General features: G+C 42.0%; 1 protein-coding gene across 14 annotated transcripts in view; it reads right to left on the bottom strand.

Moving 5' to 3' along the window:
- NCALD (neurocalcin delta) overlaps positions 1 to 22551 on the bottom strand; it is a 405829-nt gene that overhangs the window by 95207 nt on the left and 288071 nt on the right. Inside the window, exon 6 of one of the 14 annotated variants that reach the window (XM_034668401.1) lies at positions 2799 to 5102. The exons of the other annotated variants lie outside the window; for them this stretch is intronic. Within the exon in view, the coding sequence (XP_034524292.1) occupies positions 5037 to 5102 (66 nt within the window). The 3' untranslated portion in view covers positions 2799 to 5036. Of the gene's footprint in view, positions 1 to 2798; positions 5103 to 22551 lie in introns of those variants that run through there. 14 annotated transcript variants of the gene reach the window in all.

Here is a 22551-nt window from a genome sequence, read left to right on the forward strand (position 1 = left end):
CTCAATTACAAAATATGCATTTTTTTCCTCAAATGTATTTAACAATATTGACTACATGCTGGACCCTAGGAATGTCTCAATACATTATAAGTGATCAAAATAACAGAGTAAACTCTTTGTACACAGTGGAGCAAAGCTAATAATCAATATTAAAAAGACAAATAGAAAACCTCTAAATGAAAACCAAGCAATACACTTCTAAGTAACCCATGTATTAAAAATGTTACATCACAATTTAGAAAACTTGCATGCACCTAAAGCACTAATGGCAATGTATAAATATATTAAAACACACACACACACACACAAACACACAGGTTGTACTTTTAGAATGGCGCTTTGAGGAGCTCCATGGACCTACTCCCCAGTGAAACAAGCATAACTAGTGAAAAATACTCTAAAATATCAAAAAGTCTCTGAGAATCTTACTTAGGGCATATAGCAAATGAAGAAATGTTTATTCAAGAAAATGTACTAAACTTAATAAGAACATTGAGAGTCTGCAGCACTTGAGTCATGACCCACTTCCTCCCCAATCCCTCAGCTCAGTTTGATGGAAGCTAAATCCCGGGAAGTTGTGACCAATAAGATTGAGTTCCTTCTCCCTTCAGCTCTCAGTCAAAGGCTATAGTGCCTCACTGGAAAAGGCAGGCCATCAGCATTTCTCCTGTTCTGGTGTTAAATTCCTGTTGAGTATAGCTAAGAGGTTGGGGCCTCCCTTCCTCTACCTTCGCCCCACTCACAGAGAGTACAGGTCCTACTCCAGGTACAATAGGTATTAAAAAAAAATGCTGGGGCCTTATTGCTCTCAACCCAGTTCACTTGTAGGACAGAGATTCTATGTCAGAGGCAATCTGAAAAGACCAGAGGGTACCACCATTGTCCAGTGCCCAGAGTAGTTACTCAGAGTTTTTTTCAGAGAGACAGTCTTTAAGAACAGACAGCTCTGAAGATCTTTCCAAAGGAAACGACTTTATTTGAAATAAGAGTGTGGGGCAGTTCAAGTTCGAGAGTGCTCTTGAAAACAGTGGAGGTTTGGGTGGTAAAAACTCAGAGGAGGTTGATAGAAGAGCAAAAGCTAACCTGCAGACCAGCAGTTTACCAGAGAGAACCAGCTAAGAAGCAGCTAAAAATAGCCCTCTTGGGGTCAGAACAAACCTCGAAGATTGGCCTCAAAAACCCTTTGATGAATGTAATTGGGTGAGACTATGGTGCAATTTATGCCCCAGAGCATTGTAAGAAATACTAGCCCAATCAGCAAAAACTTAGTGAAGCCTAACAGTTGGGTGTGATACCAAACATGGCAGACAGCATAGCAGAGATCAGTGCAAGAGACAGAGAGCCATACTAAAACTAGTCTTCCCAGGGTGACTGGGCAGTCACTTAAACAGTGGTATGAATAGCACCTTTGTATTGTGCTTTATGGTTTACTTTCATGATTCTATTTCATTTGAGCCTGAATCAATACAAGCATTTAATTTTTTAAAAGGCTGAATATGCACACTCTAAGTCTCTACCTCTAGTGGTTGCGAAAAAAGGGCAAAGTAAAACAAAGAAAGTAAAAGGAAGGAAATTATAAAGAGAGCAGAAATTAATTCAGTTGGAAACAATGTATAATAGAGAAAATGAGAAAGTCAGAGTTGATTCTTTAAACAAATTAATAGGATTTATATACACCTAGAAGAAGGAGCAAGAAAAAAAATCACAAATATCTGTAATTTTTTAAAAGGACATCATTACGGATCCTACAGATGTTACGAAATAGTAGATTTCACAGGTTCTTGGAATAGAAGATATCTTAGTAGTCAGCCAGTCCTATCCTTCTTCCAGTGGAGAAATCCTCTCTATACTATGCCTGAGTGGTTGTAAGCACCTGCTGCTTGAATACCTTCCAGACGTAATGAGCTCTCCACTACAACCTGTCAAGTCATCCATTGTGGGTATGTTCCAGCTGTTAGAAAGTTCTCCCTTATAATGAACCAAATGTACCTTTCCCATCACTTTAATATCAGGCATGTTTTGTTCCTTGATGTTACCAAGAGTAAATAGAATCCTTTGGTTCACATGATGGCCCTTCAGAGATCTAAAGGTTCACATGATGNCCTTATAATGAACCAAATGTACCTTTCCCATCACTTTAATATCAGGCATGTTTTGTTCCTTGATGTTACCAAGAGTAAATAGAATCCTTTGGTTCACATGATGGCCCTTCAGAGATCTAAAGGTTCACATGATGGCTATTATGTCTGCAGCTGCTAGCTGTCCCCCAATACCCATTTTCTCCTTCATAGAAATAGAATCCTTAGCTGGGAAATAGCCACCCAGAATAAAGACATTTCCCAGCCTCCCTTGTAGCTTTGTGATTAAGGACAGGCCAATTGGATGTAAATAGATATGCCATGTGTAGCTTCCAGGAACTTCCTTAAAAACAAATGAGCAAATAAACTTGTCTGAACCCTTAGACTTTTCCTTTTCATTCCATTTACCATCTGACTGCTTGGGAGCATGCAGGCAATGGCCCCCACTATGGACCATGGGGAAGTGGGCTATATACCCTAGAGATGGATGGTGGAGAAGTGAGCTGGAAGAAGCCTGGGTCCTGAAGCCTTCATGGAGAAAAGCTGCCATTCTAGTTCTACATTACTTTCCTCTGGACTTGTGTGTGTGCGTGTGTGTGTGTGTGTGTGTGTGAGAGAGAGAGAGAGAAAGGGAAAGTTCCTAAATTTTTTTAAAAAAAGATTTTATTTATTTATTTGTCAGAGAGAGAGAGAGAGAGAGCACAAGCAGGGGGAGCAGCAGGCAGAGGGAAAAGCAGGCTCTCCGATGAGCACGGAGCCCAATGCAGGACTCGATCCCAAGACCCTGGAATCATGACCTAAGCTGAAGGCAGACACTTAACTGACTGAGCCACCCAGGTGTCATGGGAAAGTTCTTATTTAAGGCACAATCTGTGCATGTTAAACCTACTTCCAACTGTTAAGAGTTTCCACCATCAAAAAAGTTGGGAACTTTATGGAGCAACTGGCTGGCTCAGTCAGTGGGGCATGGGACTCTTGATCTCAGGATCATGAGTCTGAGCCCCACGTTGGGTGTAGTGCTTATTTTAAAAAAATAAGTAACTAAAAAGTTGGGAACTTCGTGCAAGGGAAATGCCACATGTTAAATAAGCTTGTGGAATTTCATGAAATTCCCAGGAATCTTTAGAGAAGAAAATAAACTGTAATATATCCAAAAGCATTGCAAAAGAAGTGCTAGATAACAGCTCTTCATTTCTCCAAATAAGGAAACTATTACTCTTTAGTTATAATATTCATGAAAGACTCCTTAAAGTCTTTCTGGACACTGAGGAATCACATGGCTTAGAAGATAAAGAAATAGAAGAAAAGAGACAACAAAATCATTCAAAGAATAAAAATGGCCTCTTCTTTCACCCTGCCTGCCTTTTCAAAGATTGAATGAGAGAAATAAATTCTTTTCTCAAAGAAAGAGAATTTCTCATAGCAAACTAAGGATTATGTTTTGTAGAAAAATTGTCCACAAATCATCTCTTTATATTTAATTTCCCATACAAAAGAAAAGCTGCAAAACTTTCCATCAGCAACATCTAGTACATTTAAAGCAAATATTGTAATAAGATCTTTGGTTTTGCTTTTTTGGAAAGACTGCTTTAGAACCATAGCTCTTTCTTTGCTGTCAGACTGATACTGTTGCACATTTATAAGCCTGACTTTCACAAGTCATCAAGGATTCTATTATTTCCTACTTCCAAAGGATAAGGAAATAAACCCAAAAGGAGTGAAGAATCTAGATGGTTTCCTTGTGGTGCCTGTTGAAAGTGCAGTTCCTATCAACAAGAAGAGAGAATCCACCCTGAAATTCATCTTCAGCCCAAAGTCATACAGTTTGTTGAGTTTTTGTGCAAATTGTTGGGATCAAGGATTCCAGCCGTATTAGAATGGAAAGGGTATGAGCTTTGGGGTCAGGTACACTCAGATTTAAATGTAAGCTTCCCAAATATGACTTTTTATCTCGGCGACTTTGGACAATTTACTTAACGTCTCTGAGCCTTGATTTTTTTATCTGTGAAATGCAAACACTAATAACTACCTTGCAAGGTGGTTATAAAGAATGATGTTCGAATTAGCAGCGCATCTGCTACAGTTCAAGAGACAGAGCTAATATTCACAATTAATTAAATAATAATTAACAGATGTGCTAATTAAGGTCCAGTTTACCCTAAGTTAATGCTTTCTAAAAAAACAAATTTACTCGAAGTATGACTTTCTGTTTTCATTGAATTCCTTAAAGAGTAAATTATAATAGTTCTTAATATCAGAACTATGAATCTATATTTCCATAGCCTGTATTTCCATTGAATAGCATTTAATGACAGTTAAAACAACAGCACAGAATCCTATTTAGCCTATTAAATTATTTATTCCTCATAAAAGAGGGAAAATAGGACATGAATTTATTAGTTCGCTGATATTAGCTTCTCTTCTAAAAAGGCCATCCCTAAAAAAGGCACACACCACATATTCCAAGAACTGCAAATTTATAGGTTTTTTAAATGCAAGTATAAAACAAATGTTCTAACACTGTAAAATATGTGAATCTTGCCTTAATAAAATCAAATCTATATAAATCTTAATGTAGCAAAATAATTAATTAGAACATTTAAAGTGTAACTACTTCCTCTGGTGCATACAAAATCTAATTCAATTACAGAAAAAAAAATGATCCATTACAACTTTCAGAAAGACATTTTACTAAAGGGGGTATCCATCTTCCTGACTGTTGTCCTAATAATCAGACTACTTATTTCACTTATTGTGTTTGGGTAACGTGATAGGCAGGTTAATGCTCTCCCTCTCTCCCATCCCTACCCCCTGAGATCTTCCTCTCTTCTAATCCCAAGAGCCTGTGAATATGTTATTTTACATGTCAAAGGTGAATTAAGGTTGCCAATCAACTGACCTTAAAATAGAAAGATTATTCTGGATTATCCGATGAGCCCAACGTAATCACGAGGGTTCTTAAAAGTGGAAGAGAGAGACAGAAAGATGGCAGCTTGAAAAGGTCTTGGCCCAATGTTGCTGGCTCTGAAGAGAGAGAAAGGAGCCATGAGCCAAGCATGCAGGTAGCCTCTAGAAGCTGGGAAAGGAAAGGAAATTGCTGTCATCTGAATGTTCATGTCCCCCTAAAATCCATTTGTCGAGAACCTAACCCCCAATGTGATGGGTGCTAGGAGGTGGGGCCTTTGAGAGGTGATTGGATCGTGAGGATAAAGCCCTTACAGAGGGGGTCCAGAGAGCCCCATTGCCCCTCCTACTACGTAAAGATACAGCAAGAAGTCTGCAACCTTGGAAGAGGGCCCTCATATGACCATTCTGGCACCCTGATCTTTGACTTCCGGCATCCAGAACTGTTGAGAAATGGATTTCTGTTATTTATAAGCCACCCAGTTTAAGATATTTTTGTTATAGCATCCAAACTAACTAAAACAGAAGTGGATCCTGTCCATCCTGTCCTACAACCTACACAAGGGATCACAGCTCTGTCTATACCTTGAGTGTACCCCAGGAAGACCTGCTTCAGATTTCTGACCTCCAGAACTGTTGGATAATAAATTGGGATGATTTATTATAGCAGCAATAGGAAACTAATACAGGCAAGAAATGTGTGCTGAGCACACCTTCTAAGCAAGACTTTACGGAGGAGATGAAGATGAGTCTAGACTCAGGAGCTAGTAGAACAGAAAAGGGGAGAAAGCAAATATCCCAAGAGAAGCAAAGCAAAGTGCCATGGGGTCTCAGGGAAGAGAACTGTCCCTCCCAGTTGGAAGCAAACTCACTACTGGAAAACCTGCTGCAGTGTCTTCACAGCAGCCTTCCCAGAAGGCAAAGGGGTTCCCTAGTTGACCTTTGGTCATTCCATCAAGTCCTCTGATTATAGAAATTCTATCTACAAAATAACTTGCATTGCAGAAACAGTATTTTCAAGAGCTGGTCTGAATGTGCTTCAGGTCAGACAACATGCTGAATGGCAAGCAAGAAAGAAACCAAGGGACCATGCTGCTCTCTTGCTATCATCTACAGTTAAAGTCTGACCCAGCATTACAGGAGAAGGTACATTCTCAGACTGGCTGGGATGAGATGGTTCATAGCCAAAGCTATCCTGGACAGCTGTCCTATCAAACCTGCCTTGAGGCTGTTTTAGTTTCCTGCACTCTTATCTGTGGGAAGCCACAGTATTGTCATATTAGTATCAACCAAACAACCAAAATATAAGTTCTCTCTGAAGAGGCACAGTGACCACTAAAAGGGCACTGGGTGGAGACAGGGGATCCCCAAGTCCCAGCCCCTCACCACCACCACAAGAGTCTGTGAGTCTAGCTCCTCACCAGGGCTTTTAGGGCCTTGACTTTTTTTACATGTAAAATGAGATGTTTGATCATTAAGTTTCCCATAATATTAAGTTGCCAATATCCTCGGAGATCAGCCATGGTATCAGCAACCTTGCCACGAAGAAGCGAGAGCCCACAGTGCCCGGATGCACTTGTGCCAGGGCTGGAAGGGATTCAGAAACATTTCTGGAGCAACCAGACTTCATGCTGGCCTTTTCTCCAAACAATTTTTATAAGGGATTTTACCATGACATCCTCAATTGACAGTAGAGAGTGTTGAAACAGGGATGGGAGAAGCAATGGTTGGGGCAGGGGATGGTGGGGGTAACCCTCACCAAAGAAGGAGAATCAGGAGTCAAGATGAAAGGAAGATTTCTGACAAAGCGATCCACTTGGGAATGAATAACAGTGGGACCTTCCAAAAGAATGAGATGAGGGGCCTGGAGATGGGGGGTGGGAAAACCCAGTTACAGCCTCTGAGCTCCCCGGGGCCTCTCCAGTTCCTACAGTTCCACCATAGGTTCAAAAGCAAATGAGCTCTAATACAAACACAATCAGCACGTCTTTGTCCTTCACTGAATTAGTGCCATTGATTTCTCAAAACTGAAAAGACCTTGGAGATTATCTAGCTCAATTCGTTCATTCATTAAAAAGTCTTCAGTGAGAGCTTTCTGTGTGCCAGGCACTGTGCTAGGCCGGGGGAAATACAGCAGTGAATGAGAAAGATGCCAGCCTTGGCCTCATGGAGTTTACAGTCATGAAGAATGACAACATTTAATAAATAATGAGTGAAATAGAAGGAGAGCTACCTGGTGCTAGCCCAGGAGGACCTAATTCAGCCTGGGATTTCAGAGAAGAGCTCCCTGAGACGATGACCCATGAGCGAAGAAGAGAGAGAAAAGGGAGACAGGTGAGGAGTTATGAGACTTGAGAAAACAGTGAGTTTGAAACCTCAGGGCTGGGAGGTAGCCTGGCACGCTGGAGGAGCTGAAAAGGGGCCAGGATGGCAGAATGCTGAGAAGAGTAGGCGGCACACTGTGAGTGAGCTGACTGTGGGGCGGCGTGTGGGGCTTTGTGAGCCAATGTAGCAACGTAACTGAGCCCTTGCTCGGGGACACGCAGCTGCTAGGTGGCAAAGAGGAGCCTAAGTCATCTGAGCTCTAATATAAAGATCAATTAACATTTTAGAGTAATGTTCTTTTAAAATTTCTTTTCTGATTCTTTTTTTTTTTTTTTCTGATTCTAAGGGCAACGCATGCGGATTACAGGACAAATGCAGCTTCTATTGGCACAAGACCTCTATGCAAATGGCCCCTAGGTGGGCTCCGTACACACCTGACATGACGTACAGCATCACATGATGAACTTCAGCAAATCCATCCCCCCAGACAGCAGACATCTCCAGAATGTCTTTCACTATCAGATTTGTCCAGATTGAGCCATAGAAAAGTCTCGGGACTAGGGCTCATGTTGAAAATCTGTCCATTACACAAAGGACCCCAGACCCTTCCCTCTGTCAGCTGCTTGCCCATTTTTACAGCATACAACTGTAGACTTGAAGATAACCTAGTAGGTATACTCAGAAAAGCATCTCTAAAAAATGACATCCACACATCTCATTTCTTCATGGTTTGGTCTCCAGAAAAGTTCTACCCATTTCAAAATCAGAAGATGGTATTTTAATCACCCGACCACAGAAGCCATTTAGGATGCCCCTGCCTCTACCCGCACCCCTGGAGGCTCCTGTCCCTTGGTCAAAACCAAACTGAGCACTTCCGATAAGGATTCATGTGCCAGAATAGAAGCCCCCATTTTTTCTCCTGCGAAGGTGCCCTGCAACCTTAAGGGAACCAGCATTTTCCCCGTAGTTGATGTGGCAAGCAGACAAGCCCTGGGAAGCCTGGGGAGCAGATAAAGCGCTTGATTAAAATGCCATCCTCTTCACAGTTAATTGGCAGATTGTTTTAGGAGTTCATGCCTTAGAATTTGTTCTTTCCTGATTGCCATTTTGTTTCCCTGCCACCCATTAAAAGAGTCTCTTTGTCCGTCCTCGTGGCTCCCAACCTAATAATAATTATGGTTGCAGCCTCTTGCCCTGAGTTTCTGACGGCATAAATAATGCAGGTGCACAGAAATAAAGTGTAGCTCTGCTGGCTTTTGCTTCTTTAGCCAATCTGCTACCCACCCCCCCAAAAATAAAGAGACTGAATTGATAGAAAGATGCATTTTACCGTCCAGCTGCCAAGAGGGCATAGCCAACAATGAGGATTTCAGAATAATAACCCGAAAGAGAGGAGGTTCAGAGCGTCCCATTCACTGTGGCCGGCGGGCCTCCTGAAAGAGGCATTGTTCCCAACAGGTCAGGTGGAAGACCCCTCCCATGAATGCAGCATTCTGAGGAAACGCTAAGCCATCCATTTTTTTTAAAAAAACCGTCTGACACCAGAAATTTCCAATGTGATTTGGTTCTCAGGGCGCAATACTATCCCCTCACAGGTGTGGAATAATCAGGCATCTAAGAACAGCAGTTTCTCCGAAAACAGCTGCAGAAAGTATAAAGATACAATTCGTCCATTTAAAATCTGTGCCTCGGACTCCCCAGCTTCATGTTTGCATTCTGAGTGCTGCGGGAAGGGTGTGAAGTCTGGCCTTCCAGCTGCTGGAAAGAGGAGGGGCCCTGGTAGGAGGACTTTGCCCTGGGCTTAAATATAGTTTTAAAGTGCCTGAATTTTAAAAGGATAAAACGTGACCCAGTGAAGTGCTCAAAAATAAAATATTCACCCATTCCATTACGCTGCTCAAGACCTTTCCCCCATTTTGCCTCTCGTGTTCTCTTCTAACCTTTAATTTGACAAATAAAAAAAATAAATAAACATAGTTAGAATTTTTTGGGTTGTTTTACACTTGGCACTGTGCTGAGGGCTTCATGTAAATTATCTGTCGGATCTTCACAACGGCTGCATGAGGTAAGGCTCATTATTACGGAGTACAGAAAACTCAATCTTAGAGCCGTCATCATTTGCCTGAGATGCCTGACCTAATTTGTGCAGTTAGACTATTCGTGCAAGAGCTGGCACTCAAATCCACAAGCCAAAGGTTTTAGAAGCCAGAGGTTTTCCCTTTTTTCCATTCAATGTGGGCCAATGAATACCTTCTACAAGCCTTCAAAGTCTCCATGTTTATCCTTTTCATATTTATCCTATTCCCTGAACGGGAATGCATGATATAGTTAGCCATTCCCTGATTGCTGCGGAATTAGTTACTTCTAGATTTTCCCCATCATAAGTAGCAACACACAAACATCATACATTTACCTTTTTTCTTTGACTTGTATCCTTAAGAATAATTCTAATGAGAGCAATTTCTAAGTTATGAAAATTGTTGTGCCTGTTGATACTATTTCTCTTCAGACTTTTTAGAAAAGATTTATTTATTGATTTGAGAGAGAGAGAGAGAATGAGAGAGGATGAGTAAGAGGAGCAGAGGGAGAGGGAGAGAGAGACTCTCAAGCAGACTCCACACTGAATGCTGAGCCCAACGCAGGGCTCGACCTCCCAACCCTGAGATCACGACCTGAGCTGAAACCAAGAGCCAGTCACTTACCCGACTGCACCACCCAAGCACCTCTCTCTTCAGACTTTTAAATAAACTAATTGTTTTAATTGCCACTAGCAAGAACCGAATATACCACTTCTTCACAGGCTTGTCAGCACTGCATCAGATATATATGTTTATATATATAAGTCATATGTATATAAAATCATAGATACTTGTTTATTTATTGTTTTTAGCTTAATAAGTGCAAATAATAACTTGTCATCACTTGGATTTTTATTTCCTGAGCTACCGGGCAGGTCAAACATATTTTCACATAAGCGTCTGTCATTTGTATTCCCTTGTCTGTGTATAATATTTAGGACTTCTGCTTCTTGATTCACTGAGACTCGGATTTCAATCCCTCACCAGACACAGCGTTGCACGTTCCAAAAACAGATCTTTCTGTCCCCTACTCCCAATCTACCCTGGTGAGAGGGTGATGAAGAGGAGGGGGAGATGGTGATGATGATGATGGTGGTGGCGTCAGCTCTGTGTTAATCTCTACCTAAGTGTCTTCCTTCCTCCTGGGCTTTGTCCAAGCCAATGAATACTATAAAAGCATACAGAACCCTGTGCTGTAAGGAGATTCAAGCAAAGAGCTCGAGAAGCTCAGCATGGGCCTCTCCACCCATTGGAGTGGACACGGTTTCTTTGAACTCATAGCAACATTACAGTGGGAAAAATACCTTGGCAACCTATTTATAAATCCTATTTTCTCCATATCCAGGTATCCCCTGGGTTGTGAGTAAAAACTCTTCATGTCTTCCAGGAGATAGGCCACCACATACTGGTCGGAAACTGGTTAGGCAGAATTCTTGCCCCAACTCTGGAAATGAAGAGCTGCGAAGCTTTTTCTGAGACACTGCTTTCTGGGAGAGTCGAAGTAATTCCTACCTCATAAGGTTGTTGCAAGTATTAAATGAGAAATATCTGCGCATCACCTGGCATCTCTGTCAAAGCATAGGTCAATGTCAGTTGCCTCCTTCCAAAACTTTCTAAAGAAACATGTTATAAAACATAAACTACAGAATATATTGCTTGATTTTTTCCTCAGTCATATCCCATCCTTAAGTGTCATATAAATGAAAGCTATTGAAAACGAAAAATATTTTGGAGAAGGAAAAGTCATGTGAACATCTCCTTATTCATGAAGTGGGGCAGTGGGGAGTGACACACTGGGTTGTTCATGTCAGGTTCATCTAGAACACATTTCCCCTCTGTGTGAAGGAGAGAGATGCGCTGATCACTCGTTTATTTGCTCTTAATTCCATTTCTTCCCTTCTATGCTCAGCTCTGTTTTACAGGGAGTAGACCCTACAAGCTCCACTCTCCAGAATCCTGCCAACTGACTTCCAGTTAGACCCAGGTGCTGGGAGACACGGGCATGTGTGTCTGGAGCAGAGAAGCCATTGTTCCCCTCTGCTTCCAGCGGACGTCCAGCGGGGTGGGCGTGTTCTGACCAAGGCGGCGGCAGGTGGCTCCGGGTCCAGGGTTGCTGGCTGTTCCGGCAGCATCAGGAAGTTTGGAAGTAGATGCAGCCTCCAGCAGCTTCAATGAATGTGCGCCTGGGCTCTGGGGCACCCCCGCTTGTGTCTTCCAGTAGTAGCAGATTCACGCCCTCACGTCTGAGTTAACCCACCTCCCCTTTTTTGTTCCTTCAGGCCCTTGCTTTAAATCTCCTTTGTGTGACATACCTAACATGGTTTCTATTTTTCTAATTAAAACTGAACTGATATAATTAGTCAAAAAATGAATGAGAAATCCCCTTCTGAGGACTGGAATCATATTCAACCCAAACAAAGCCCATAAAATGCAGTCTAATTGTTTTTATGAGCCTTGTGAGGATATAAATATGTCCTTTGATATTTTACGTTTATGTAGAGTTCAAAAGTTTTCTGATGACAAATGGCACCTCCTCATAAAATAACAGAATATTTTTGGCAAATAGTTGCAGTTTTAGGAAATTAAAATATAGTGAGCATGTAAAATGTGAAAAAAAATTTTTCCTGCTGTTAGCAAGGCCATGAAATTTTCTACTTAATCAAAAGAGAAGAAAAAGAGAGAGCTTGGAACTGGCTGAAAAATTAGCTCCTGAAACTTCTGTTTACCCTCAATATTCTTCCTTCAAGTCTAAGTTTCTATACATTAGGCCTCACCATTGGCAAATACCAGTCCAACAAATCTCCTGAGTTTAGTCCGCCTTATAATTTCAGGAGCTCTTTAGGACAAAGGTATTAACGATATTTGTGGCCAATCCTGGCAAGACTTTGAGCAAATACAAATGTAAAAGATCAATCTCCAGGCTTCTTAAGGTCAATAGCATGGAGAAAAGTCATTTCTAGAAAGAAGGAGGAGTCAATGGCTATTTACACATCAGATATGTTCTCAAAATACTAGAAAAATCAAGACTGTAATCAGAATGTGCTGTTCCATAACTGGGGGTTAAGATCAGGATGCAGGAAAGCCCTAGAGAGAAGCCACAAACTTCTCTGAGTGTGGTGGAAGATGACAACCACCCACGGGCAGCACTGTTGAAGTAATTATATAGGGCAATGCCAATGGAGTCAACTGAGAAAGAAAATTCTGGAAAGATCCCTCCATCTGCCTTCCAAAATCCGAGGAAGAAAATTAAATGTAGCAGCTTACTTATTGATCTACATGGGGGCAGACTGCCTTGCAAATTTTTATTTCCCTTTGATCAGCTGTCAAAAGGAAACAATGTAAATCCTATAATTATCTTGAACAAAATGTCATTTAATTGTCATGAAATGTCTATATGCAGTCAATTGTTTCTTTGTTCTGATCTCAAAAATACGAGAAGAAAAAAAATACCTTCTGTAAGTAGAGCACGGAACCTATGCTCTGTTCTAACTGTGATCTTGGCCCGTGCCCAGCCTCTATATAGAAGCTGGAAGATGTTATTATTACTGGCAGTATTTCTTACTGATAAGTGCCAACTTCCCTATCTATTGAGCCCTCTTAGTTTCCACTGGCCTTTTGTACCATGGTCCTGATGGTGCCCAAGGCTGTGTCCATGAAGGAAATATTCTTATTGTTCTCACAGCATGACAACAGCTTCCAAATTACAGATAAAACCACCACACTGGGGTACAGATATGCACAGATCCTGTTTTCCCTTAATAACCCACTATAAATTTATATTTATCCTCTTGCTTTATATAAATCCTTACTTCTTTTTTTTTTAATTTTTGGTTGAACCACTGTTCCTGACAACTCTTCAGACAGTGAGCTCATTAAATTTACTGCTCCCCTTCATCAATAAGACCAGCTGAAGAGGGCAAAGAATTGCATGTCTACAATTTGCCTGGCAGCGTGGAATTCTTTCATATTAACTCTTTTACTTAACCCTGACAGGAATGCTTTGAGTTGAAAGTATTATCCCCTCTTACAAGTGACAAAATTGGATGTAATCAAATTGACACAAATAGTAAAAGTAGAATGAGATGAACCCGATATGTGTATCTGTGTCTGTTTGATCTGAAAATCCAAGCACTTTTGAGTGTGCCACACTATGGGAGTCAGATTGGACAGAGGCCATCATCATTCCACACAAACCAATAATAAATCACATGATACTGAAGAGAAATCTGGATGTTCTCAACTACCAGCGTCATTACACTGTGAACTTTGCTTCTGAAATGTGACCAGGAATCTTTTCCAAGAGGCAATTACATAGGCATCATTTTTCCTCCTCTCCTTTCTTTGTGAAGTGTCCCAGTGTGACTACACCCACAGATGCAGCTTGCAAAACTTACTGGTCCTGTCCTACCCTACAGCAATTCCTCCAGGTTTGGAGGTCACTACTGTCTTCCAGTAGCACTTCCCAAAAGGCCAGCCTCAGATGGCTTCATGCACCTGTTGTCACCTCTGAGCAGAAGGCTGGGTCATCCAATTGACTCAGCACACAGTAAGGGGGCTTCTCTGCCACCAGTGTGCACAGGACAGTATGCTGGGGGTCACTGTCTGCAGGGCTTGTCCTTGAGGATCTACCATTACTGCACTGACACAGGGGACAGCCTGAAGGCTAAGGAAGTGTGACAACACCTATGAAGACAGAGAGAGGAAGCCCCAACTGAAGGGTTCTTCAGTAATCTTGTTGGATCTGGCCACCTTAGAATGTGGATAAACAGAGAATAAGATAATCCTTAGGATGTGTTTTTCCACCACACCCGTGATAGCTCAAGAAGGAAGCTAAGGGTCATTCTGAACTGGATCTAAATCATACTTGGCTAATTCAGACTCCCACAAACCTCTGGAACTAAGTGGTGGGTTATCCAATGTCAGGATAATATGCCAAGTCGTTAATTTCAGCTCTGTCCTTGCGGTACTTTTCTACCTCTGTTAAAAAACAGTCAGCAGGGTCTGAGTCCTTGACTTAGAGCAGGGATCTGCAATCTTTCTGTAAAGAGCCAGATAGTAAATCTTTTAGGCTTTGCAGGCCTATCTGTCTTTGTTCAAGTACTTAACTCTGCTGTTACAGCAAAAAAGCAGCCCTAGACAATGGGCACAGCTGTGTTCCAATAAAACTTTATTTAAAAATTAAACAGGAGGCAGGCTGGATTTAGCCACAGGTCATAGACATCTGACTCTTGACTTAGAGGATTTAGATGTCCTGGCCAAAAGATGTTAACTAAAGACTATCTCCCATATTGTGTCCAAAAATTAAAGCTTGTGGAAGGTGCTTAGAGGAGGGGAGAGATATGAGGGCCTTTGGACAGCAGAAAAAGCATCTAGTTACATTAATAAAATATTGCTAAGTTTCATGGGGTTCTGTAAATAGCTGGGACCAGCACTCCCAACCCCCAGCATTCAAAATAAATGGGTCCACGGAGAGGACCATCAAGTGGTCTTGGAAGCAAGGTATTTATCTTTGGTAATAAGTTCCATGCCTAAATGGGGCACGGTAGCAAAAAACCACTTCAGGAGACTATAGGAACTTCAAATGAGCATTTCAGCTAAGACCAGTTCACCATCCCCAGGGTTTTGCTCTGCAAAAGACTTCCTGGATCTTCCCATGATTCCTGGGTTGGAGGGTTACAAGGTATCTGGATGAAGAAAGCTCAAATATAACTGAGATTGAAATCATATTTAATTAGATGTTTTTCATCATATGTAATGTAAAATCATCTGCTACATGCCCAGTAGAGCAAATTACTCCAGTTAGAAGCTTGCTTTTAATTCTTTCAGGAAAAAGAGAGAGAGAATGAGGAAAGGAGGGAGGAGAGACAGAGAGCTCAAGACAGAGAGGGACTGAGAGAGAGAGATGGACATGCATGTAGATGCTTTGGAAGCTTGGTTAGATTGAATTTTAACCATAGAATAAATAAAAGCATAAAGCAAGATGACTCAGTAGTATAATTTCCTTCCAGCTACTATTTACTATTTATAAAAATGCTAATTGGCAAACAAAATTTTCACAACCTAATTTAGGAGGGTCTCTGTTTAACAGTTGAGCAGATATCAGGATACCCTATAAATCACCCTGCCTTGGCTTTAAAAGCACTTTTGTGCATAGAGTCATTACTGAAATATTCATGGAGAAATCTGAAGACAACCTAACTGCTCCTTTGAAGTACAAATAGCTAACCAAGAAATAGATTAACGCTTAGTTCACTACTCCATTAGTGTATTAGTTTTCCTGCAGCTGCTGTAACAATATTACCACAAATTTGGTGGCTTAAAACAACAGAAACTCATTTTCTTACAGTCCTGAAGGCTACAAGACTGAATTATGTATCGCTGGGCCAAAAGCAAGGTGCTGGCAGGGCCCAGCTCTCTCCAAAAGCTCTAGAGGAGATTCTGTTCCTTGCCTCTTACAACTTCTGGTAGCTGTCAGCTTATGGCTCTATCACTAAAGTCTCTGCCTCTGGGTCACCTTGCCTTCTCTTCTGTCCGTGTCAGATCCTCCTCTGCCTTTCACTTAGAAGGACACTCGCAATCGCAGGTAGGAGCCACCCAGGTAATCCAAGATAATATCCCACCTCAAAACCCTTAATCTAATCACATCTGCAAACACCTTTTTCCACATATGGTGATATCTACAGGTTTCAGGAATGAGGACCTGACATTCTAAGAAGCCACTATCCAATCTACTATATCTATCCAACCGAACAAGTCCCTGAACCAATAGTATGTAAGATTATGGCTTCTGCTTTGTTCCTGTGATCACGTGATCTGTGATCAGATCCCCTGGCTAGAGACTTCCAAAAGACATAGACAGATAGATAGCCATACGTCATCGCCACATGTGCCACTTCAAGGATCCATGCTGCATTCGACAGGAGAGGTCGTGTCCTGGAATTGTGCAGTACAGTGGTTCCAAATATTACATCAGACCGAAATGGTTTTATGTCTGACCCAAACACCCAGAGTTGTATTGGGAAAGGAAGGATTCCTTTAAAATCAACCTCTGTGACCAAGAATATATGCCCCCAATCATCCTCTTTCTCATAATAATACCTACCACCCACTACATTTTTCCTTTAATTCTTTTGTTTTTAAGATTTTATTTATTTATTTGAGAAGGAGAGAGAGAGAAAGAGCATGAGCAGGGGGAGGGGGAGAGGGAGAAGCAGACTCCTGTGCTGAGCAGGGAGCCCGACTTGGGTCTCCATCCAGGACGCTGGGATCATGACCTGAACTGAAGTCAGAAGCTTAACTGACTGAGCCACCCAGGTGCCCCTCCTTTAATTCTTACACAAATTACATTTTCTACTTCAACCACCTTGTATTCACAACTTGAGAATTAGTTCTGTAGAACCCTCAAAATGGGCATAATTTATTTCCCAAAAGAAGATTTTACAATTTTTCTATTTATTTATTTGACAGAGAGAGACAGCCAGTGAGAGAGGGAACACAAGCAAGGGGAGTGGGAGAGGAAGAAGCAGGCTCCCAGTAGAGGAGCCTGATGTGGGGCNTTTTACAATTTTTCTATTTATTTATTTGACAGAGAGAGACAGCCAGCGAGAAAGGGAACACAGCAGGGGGAGTGGGAGAGGAAGAAGCAGGCTCCCAGTAGAGGAGCCTGATGTGGGGCTCGATCCCAGAACATCGGGATCACGCCCAGAGCTGAAGGCAGACGCTTAATGACTGAGCCACCCAGGTGCTGATTTTTCTAAGTGAGGCATTGTGATAGGTGTTGGGAATGCACTGTGCAGGTGGAGGAGACAACAGAGTAAGTCAATAATTTCCATATAACCTAGTGATGGAGAATTCAGCCACTTCCCGCCACCTCCACTTTGGCCCAAGCCACCTCAGACCACTTCTCACCTGGGTCACTGCAAAGTCTCCTAATAGGCTTCTGCTTCTGCCCTCACCCCATGTTATGGATGAATGCTTGTGTAGCCCANCGGCGCTGATTTTTCTAAGTGAGGCATTGTGATAGGTGTTGGGAATGCACTGTGCAGGTGGAGGAGACGACAGAGTAAGTCGATAATTTCCATATAACCTAGTGATGGAGAATTCAGCCACTTCCCGCCACCTCCACTTTGGCCCAAGCCACCTCAGACCACTTCCTCACCTGGGTCACTGCAAAGTCTCCTAATAGGCTTCTGCTTCTGCCCTCACCCCATGTTATGGATGAATGCTTGTGTAGCCCACCAACCCTCTCAAAATGGTACATTGAAACCCTGCCCCCTAATGTGATGGCATTAGGAGGCGGAGTGTCTGGGAGGTGATGAGGATGAGATGAGGTTGTGAGAGTGGAGTCCTCATCATGGCATGGGTGCTCTTCTAAGTCACAAGAGTGCTTGCTCCCTCTCTCTGTTCTCTACCGTGTGAGGATAAGTCAGCAGTCTAAAAGCCTGGACAAAGGCTCTGATCCCAGCCATGCTGGCACCCTGTTGGACTTTCGGCCTGTAGAACCATGAGAAAGAAATTTCTGTTGTTTATAAGCCCCCTGGTCGGTCTATGGCACTTTGTCACAGCCGCCCAAATGGACTAAGACACCCCATTCAGTCTATTTTCAGTAACATAGCCAAAGCAGTCCTGTTAACACTTAAGTCTGACCAAGTCATGTCCTCTGCACAGAACCTTCCAGGAACTTCCCATCTCAGTTGGACTAAGAGTCAAAAACTTTGCAAGGCCCACAAGACTCCGCCCAGTCTGCCACTGCCAGGCCCACGCCCCCAGCACTTCACCTGTCTGACCTCCGCGGCTTCCTCTCCTCCTAAACTAAGCCCAAAGCACAACCCTTCCTCAGGGCTTTTCTTACTGTTCCCTCTGCGGTGGCTAAACTCTCTCCCCAGACATCTGCGGGACTCACCCTCTCACCTCCTGCAGGGGTTTATTCAAGCATCACGTTCTCAGTGATGCTTTCTCTGATTATTGAATTAATTACAATGTATCCCTTGGCACAACCTGATTTCCTTCTCTCCCTTGTTATTTCCCATAACATTTATCATTATCTAAATTATTATATGACTTATTCACTTCTTAAAATGATTTCTTTCCCCTATATATAAGTTTCATGAGAGCTGGGATTATTGATAGTTTTGTTCACTATTTTGTATGCCCACCACTTAGAATGCTGGCATCTAGTAAGTGATGAACACATATTTGTTGGATCAAAGGGTGATGAATGGATGGATGGATGGATGGATGGATGGGAGGATGGAGAGATGGAAAGATAGGTGGATGAATGGGTGGATGTGTACACGGGGCATAACAGGAGTGAAAGACATGGACACATAACCTAGCCAGAGGTGATGGGCTTTGGGAAAGCAAATACTCCACTCACCTGGTTACACCCTTCATGGGTCTATCAGACAATGATTATGTTTCCTTCCCACTTTAATTCTTCATGACAGTTTTAAGTGTTAATTTTATTTTTTTCAAAGCTAATTTTCTAGAGAGTATAATTGTCATTGCAGAAAAGGTTAGCCTATTTATTGGGTTTCATCTTTTAATAAAAGAAAAATGAGTAAGTCATCCTGACTTGAACAATTCCCTTAATATTTTGACAGAAGATAACTTCAAGGAATTTATAGGGAAACTTTATGTATTACACGAGATTGTCATGGTCACTATCCATTTCATTTCACAGTGTTATAAAGACTCCACTATATTTTAAAGGTCTGGTTTTTACAAAGTTAACATTTTGTATATTTTTTGGCATTAACTACTTTGTTATAAAATCTTTACTGTGTATGAGCCAGGGAAAGACTTTCATCTGGTCCTATCTTTGTCTTGGTAGTCATATTCACCCAGGCTTTCCATAAAATACCTTTTAATTAAAGAAGCAATTGAATTGTTGAAAATGTATCATTCCCAATACATTTTCCCATATGTGGTACGCACACATGCACACACACGCACATGCACGCACGTGTACGCACACACAGTGTAAAGTAGTTCTTTAAGCTCTGAATTAAAATTCTCATAATTCTGAATTGAAATAGAATCTAGCAAATACTGTAAGCTGAAACAATCAACAGCATACATGCTTTTATACCACAACACAGCAAACATCCTGCATCATCTGTTCTAATCCTTGCGTCTTCAGACATGCTGCAATATTTTCTACTCCTATTTTGAAAGTATTAGCTGGCAAAGGAAGGTATTTTGTTTGTCACTATATGTTTTTTGTGTTATTTCAACCATTGTTAACAGCATTAGGAAGGGCAAGTATTTACCCAGTCATATGTGGCTCTTTTTTTAACTAACAAGTAAAAAAAAAAAAATCTCCAAAGAGACTTTAAAACATTTGTCAGTAAATGTGGCAAACATTTAAAGTACTATTGAGGAGCACCTGGCTAGTTCAGTCGGTAGAACACGGGACTCTTATTCTGGGGTTGTAAGTTCAAGTGCCATGTTGGGTGTAGAGATTACTTAAAAAAAAATAAAATCTTTACCCACCACAGGTGGGGGGGAGGATGGTAAGCTGTAGAGGCTTGTTTTCATGTTCTGGATGTTTAGTTTTTAAAAGAATTGCTAATCACGATGGCTTCCTAATTTCCTTGAGCTTATATTTCAAGATACAAAGGATATTTGGCTGACATTCATCATCAAGAATAGTGAAGGTTATTCACGTCGCAAAAATGTTTTGGCAACTTGCTAGCTTTGACAACATCAAGAATAGTGAAGGTTATTCACGTTGCAAAAATGTTTTGGCAACTAGCTAGCTTCGATGAGATTTTCGTTTTCGGTATCATGTAAGGGCTGACAATAGCATAGACCAGGAGTAATAGCATTGGCTCTGCTGTTTTCTGGGCTTGGCGTGTGCTTGCTTCACTAGCATTACCCTCACAGATCATTTCTCTGCAAGAAACATTTTAAGTCGCTCGTCCACTCTGTCAGAGGAAGGAAGACAATGGAATCTATAAATTCACTTCACTAGAGCTAAATAAAGGGCAACATGAGGCAACAGGCTGAAAGTGAACAAGCAAGCCAGGGAGTCACTCTGACCCTCTGAGATGTGGGAAGCCCCTCAGTCCTCAGGAGACCACACCTGGGAACATGTAATGCGGGGCTGCCTGACATACAAACTGACAGAAATGAGCTTAATTTTTCTTCATTTTTCATTTCTTCTTTTTTTTATTTTTCAGAAAAAAATATCTAATTTTTTTTCAGGCAATGGATTATCTTGTGTACTCTTGAGAGTGTAGTGGGCTGCCCATTTGAGAGGTCACTGGTCTAGTGGGAAGAGTGATAGCCTTTGAGGGAAATTCCTCGTAAGACTGCCAAGAGAATGGTCTGCGAACTGAAAAGCCACGCCAGTGAAAGAAGAGATTATTATTGCTCAGGAAGATCTACCTGTGTCGTTTGAATTGTCCTAACCTAAGTCCTTTACCTTCTATGTACCCACGCTCAAAATTATCTCCAGTTCCCTAGGGAATCAGAATTGTAATAACCTAATGGAGGGCACTTACCAAAGGATATTTGAAACTCTAAATAGATCACTGCCTTTCTGCCCTCCTCCCCATTGTTATACCTATACATTTTCATTAAAGAAAAACAGTAATGCATTAGACAGACTTGTTTTCCCCTTAAAGATTGTTTGCTTTGTGGGCTCGGAGTAGCCTTTTCTATGAAACTTGAGAATCAACTCCTGAGGGAGCAGACCCCTGGGCATCTTCTCTTCTGCCCCAGGACTCAAGCCCCACTGAGCCTCCAGCACAGGGAACTAAGTGGGAATTGGCATGTGCTCCTTCTGACCTCATCTAGAATATTCCAGATCCAGATGGCCAATTGTGGGTCACAGTGGGCTCTGCTCCCATCATTTCAACCTACCCACAGGAACCCCAGTCCTTGTCAGGAAGTCTAAACTTCTCATGACCCCAGAGCATAAAGATTCTGCCTCTGTTGCTGCTGTTCTCACAAAGCAGCCATGATTCATAGAGTGTCTCTATGATATGCAGCGATGGAAGCATTCTCCTTTATGTTCGCCAGTACAGATCGAGTCCTCTTGAACAAATCAAATCTGCCTCTGGGTTTTGGCAGGACTGTGTCATCAGCCTGACTCTCCATAGTGAAGAGAGAGAGGAGGGAGGAAAGAACATACATGGAGTGGTTCCTCTATGCTGGACTTCTCAGTCTGGTCTGCATTTGAAGGTAGGTCCTATCTCATTTTTATGCACCCCACCCTCAATAGCAAAGGAATGCAAATCCTCCTTTTTCCATCCCCTTCAAGGGAAAGAAACATTCCCCCTCTCCCCTTCTCCCTCTTTCCCACTCTCCAGGCCCATAAACCCAGGGGGACCTCTTAGGGGGTCTCTAATAACCTGACCTTTGTGCCTAAGACAGGGAGTTTATATCCAAACATGTGACAAGACATCTTAACTTCTTCTTCTCCCATCAAAAGTATATGGTATTTTATTCTCTTTATCTTGATTTCTACAATAAATGTTTTCATTGTTTCCTGGCACACAGGGAGACGTGACAATCAGAAACAATGTCTTTTTTATAATGACAGTAAAATGTTGAATCTATACACGGGTGACCAATTCTACTGAATTTATGGTTCTATTTACAGTGAAAATAAAATCTAACACAGCCCCCAAAGAACTACGCTGCCTCAGGTAGCATCTGCATCAAGCCTGAAATATGAGAAGTAGGCTATGTTTATTGTTTTAAAGGAACACCTGACTCCAGGGGCCTACTCAACAACAGACATGTTTGAGATTAATGAGGGTGCTTCCTCCTATAAACAGTGAAAACTCCAACATAAATATTGTGGGGTCTGACCTCCAGATTCTTGCAGAGCAGAGAAAACTGTGCTCCTGCTACCCCTGAGATACTGGTCACTGCCAGGGGTCTGAGTACACGGTGACTCATTATTGACCTGCCGGGTCTGAAATGACCATGCCAGCCCCTACCTGTCCCGCAGCGGGGTAAGTCTTTCATTGTTGCTTTAAGAAAAGTGCCCGCCATGGCAAACCATGACAGAGTTTTCCACCACCCCATGGGCCCACACCAGGGGAGACGACAAGGTTCATGGCAGCTTGCTTTTAAAAATTCTTCCTGTGCCCCAGCTTCCCCTTGTACTCTGAGAACCTGCCTGGGTCTCAGTTTCGTCACATGTCAGACGA

Source organism: Ailuropoda melanoleuca, chromosome 9 (genome assembly GCF_002007445.2).
Source record: "Ailuropoda melanoleuca isolate Jingjing chromosome 9, ASM200744v2, whole genome shotgun sequence".
Lineage (NCBI taxonomy): Eukaryota > Metazoa > Chordata > Mammalia > Carnivora > Ursidae > Ailuropoda > Ailuropoda melanoleuca.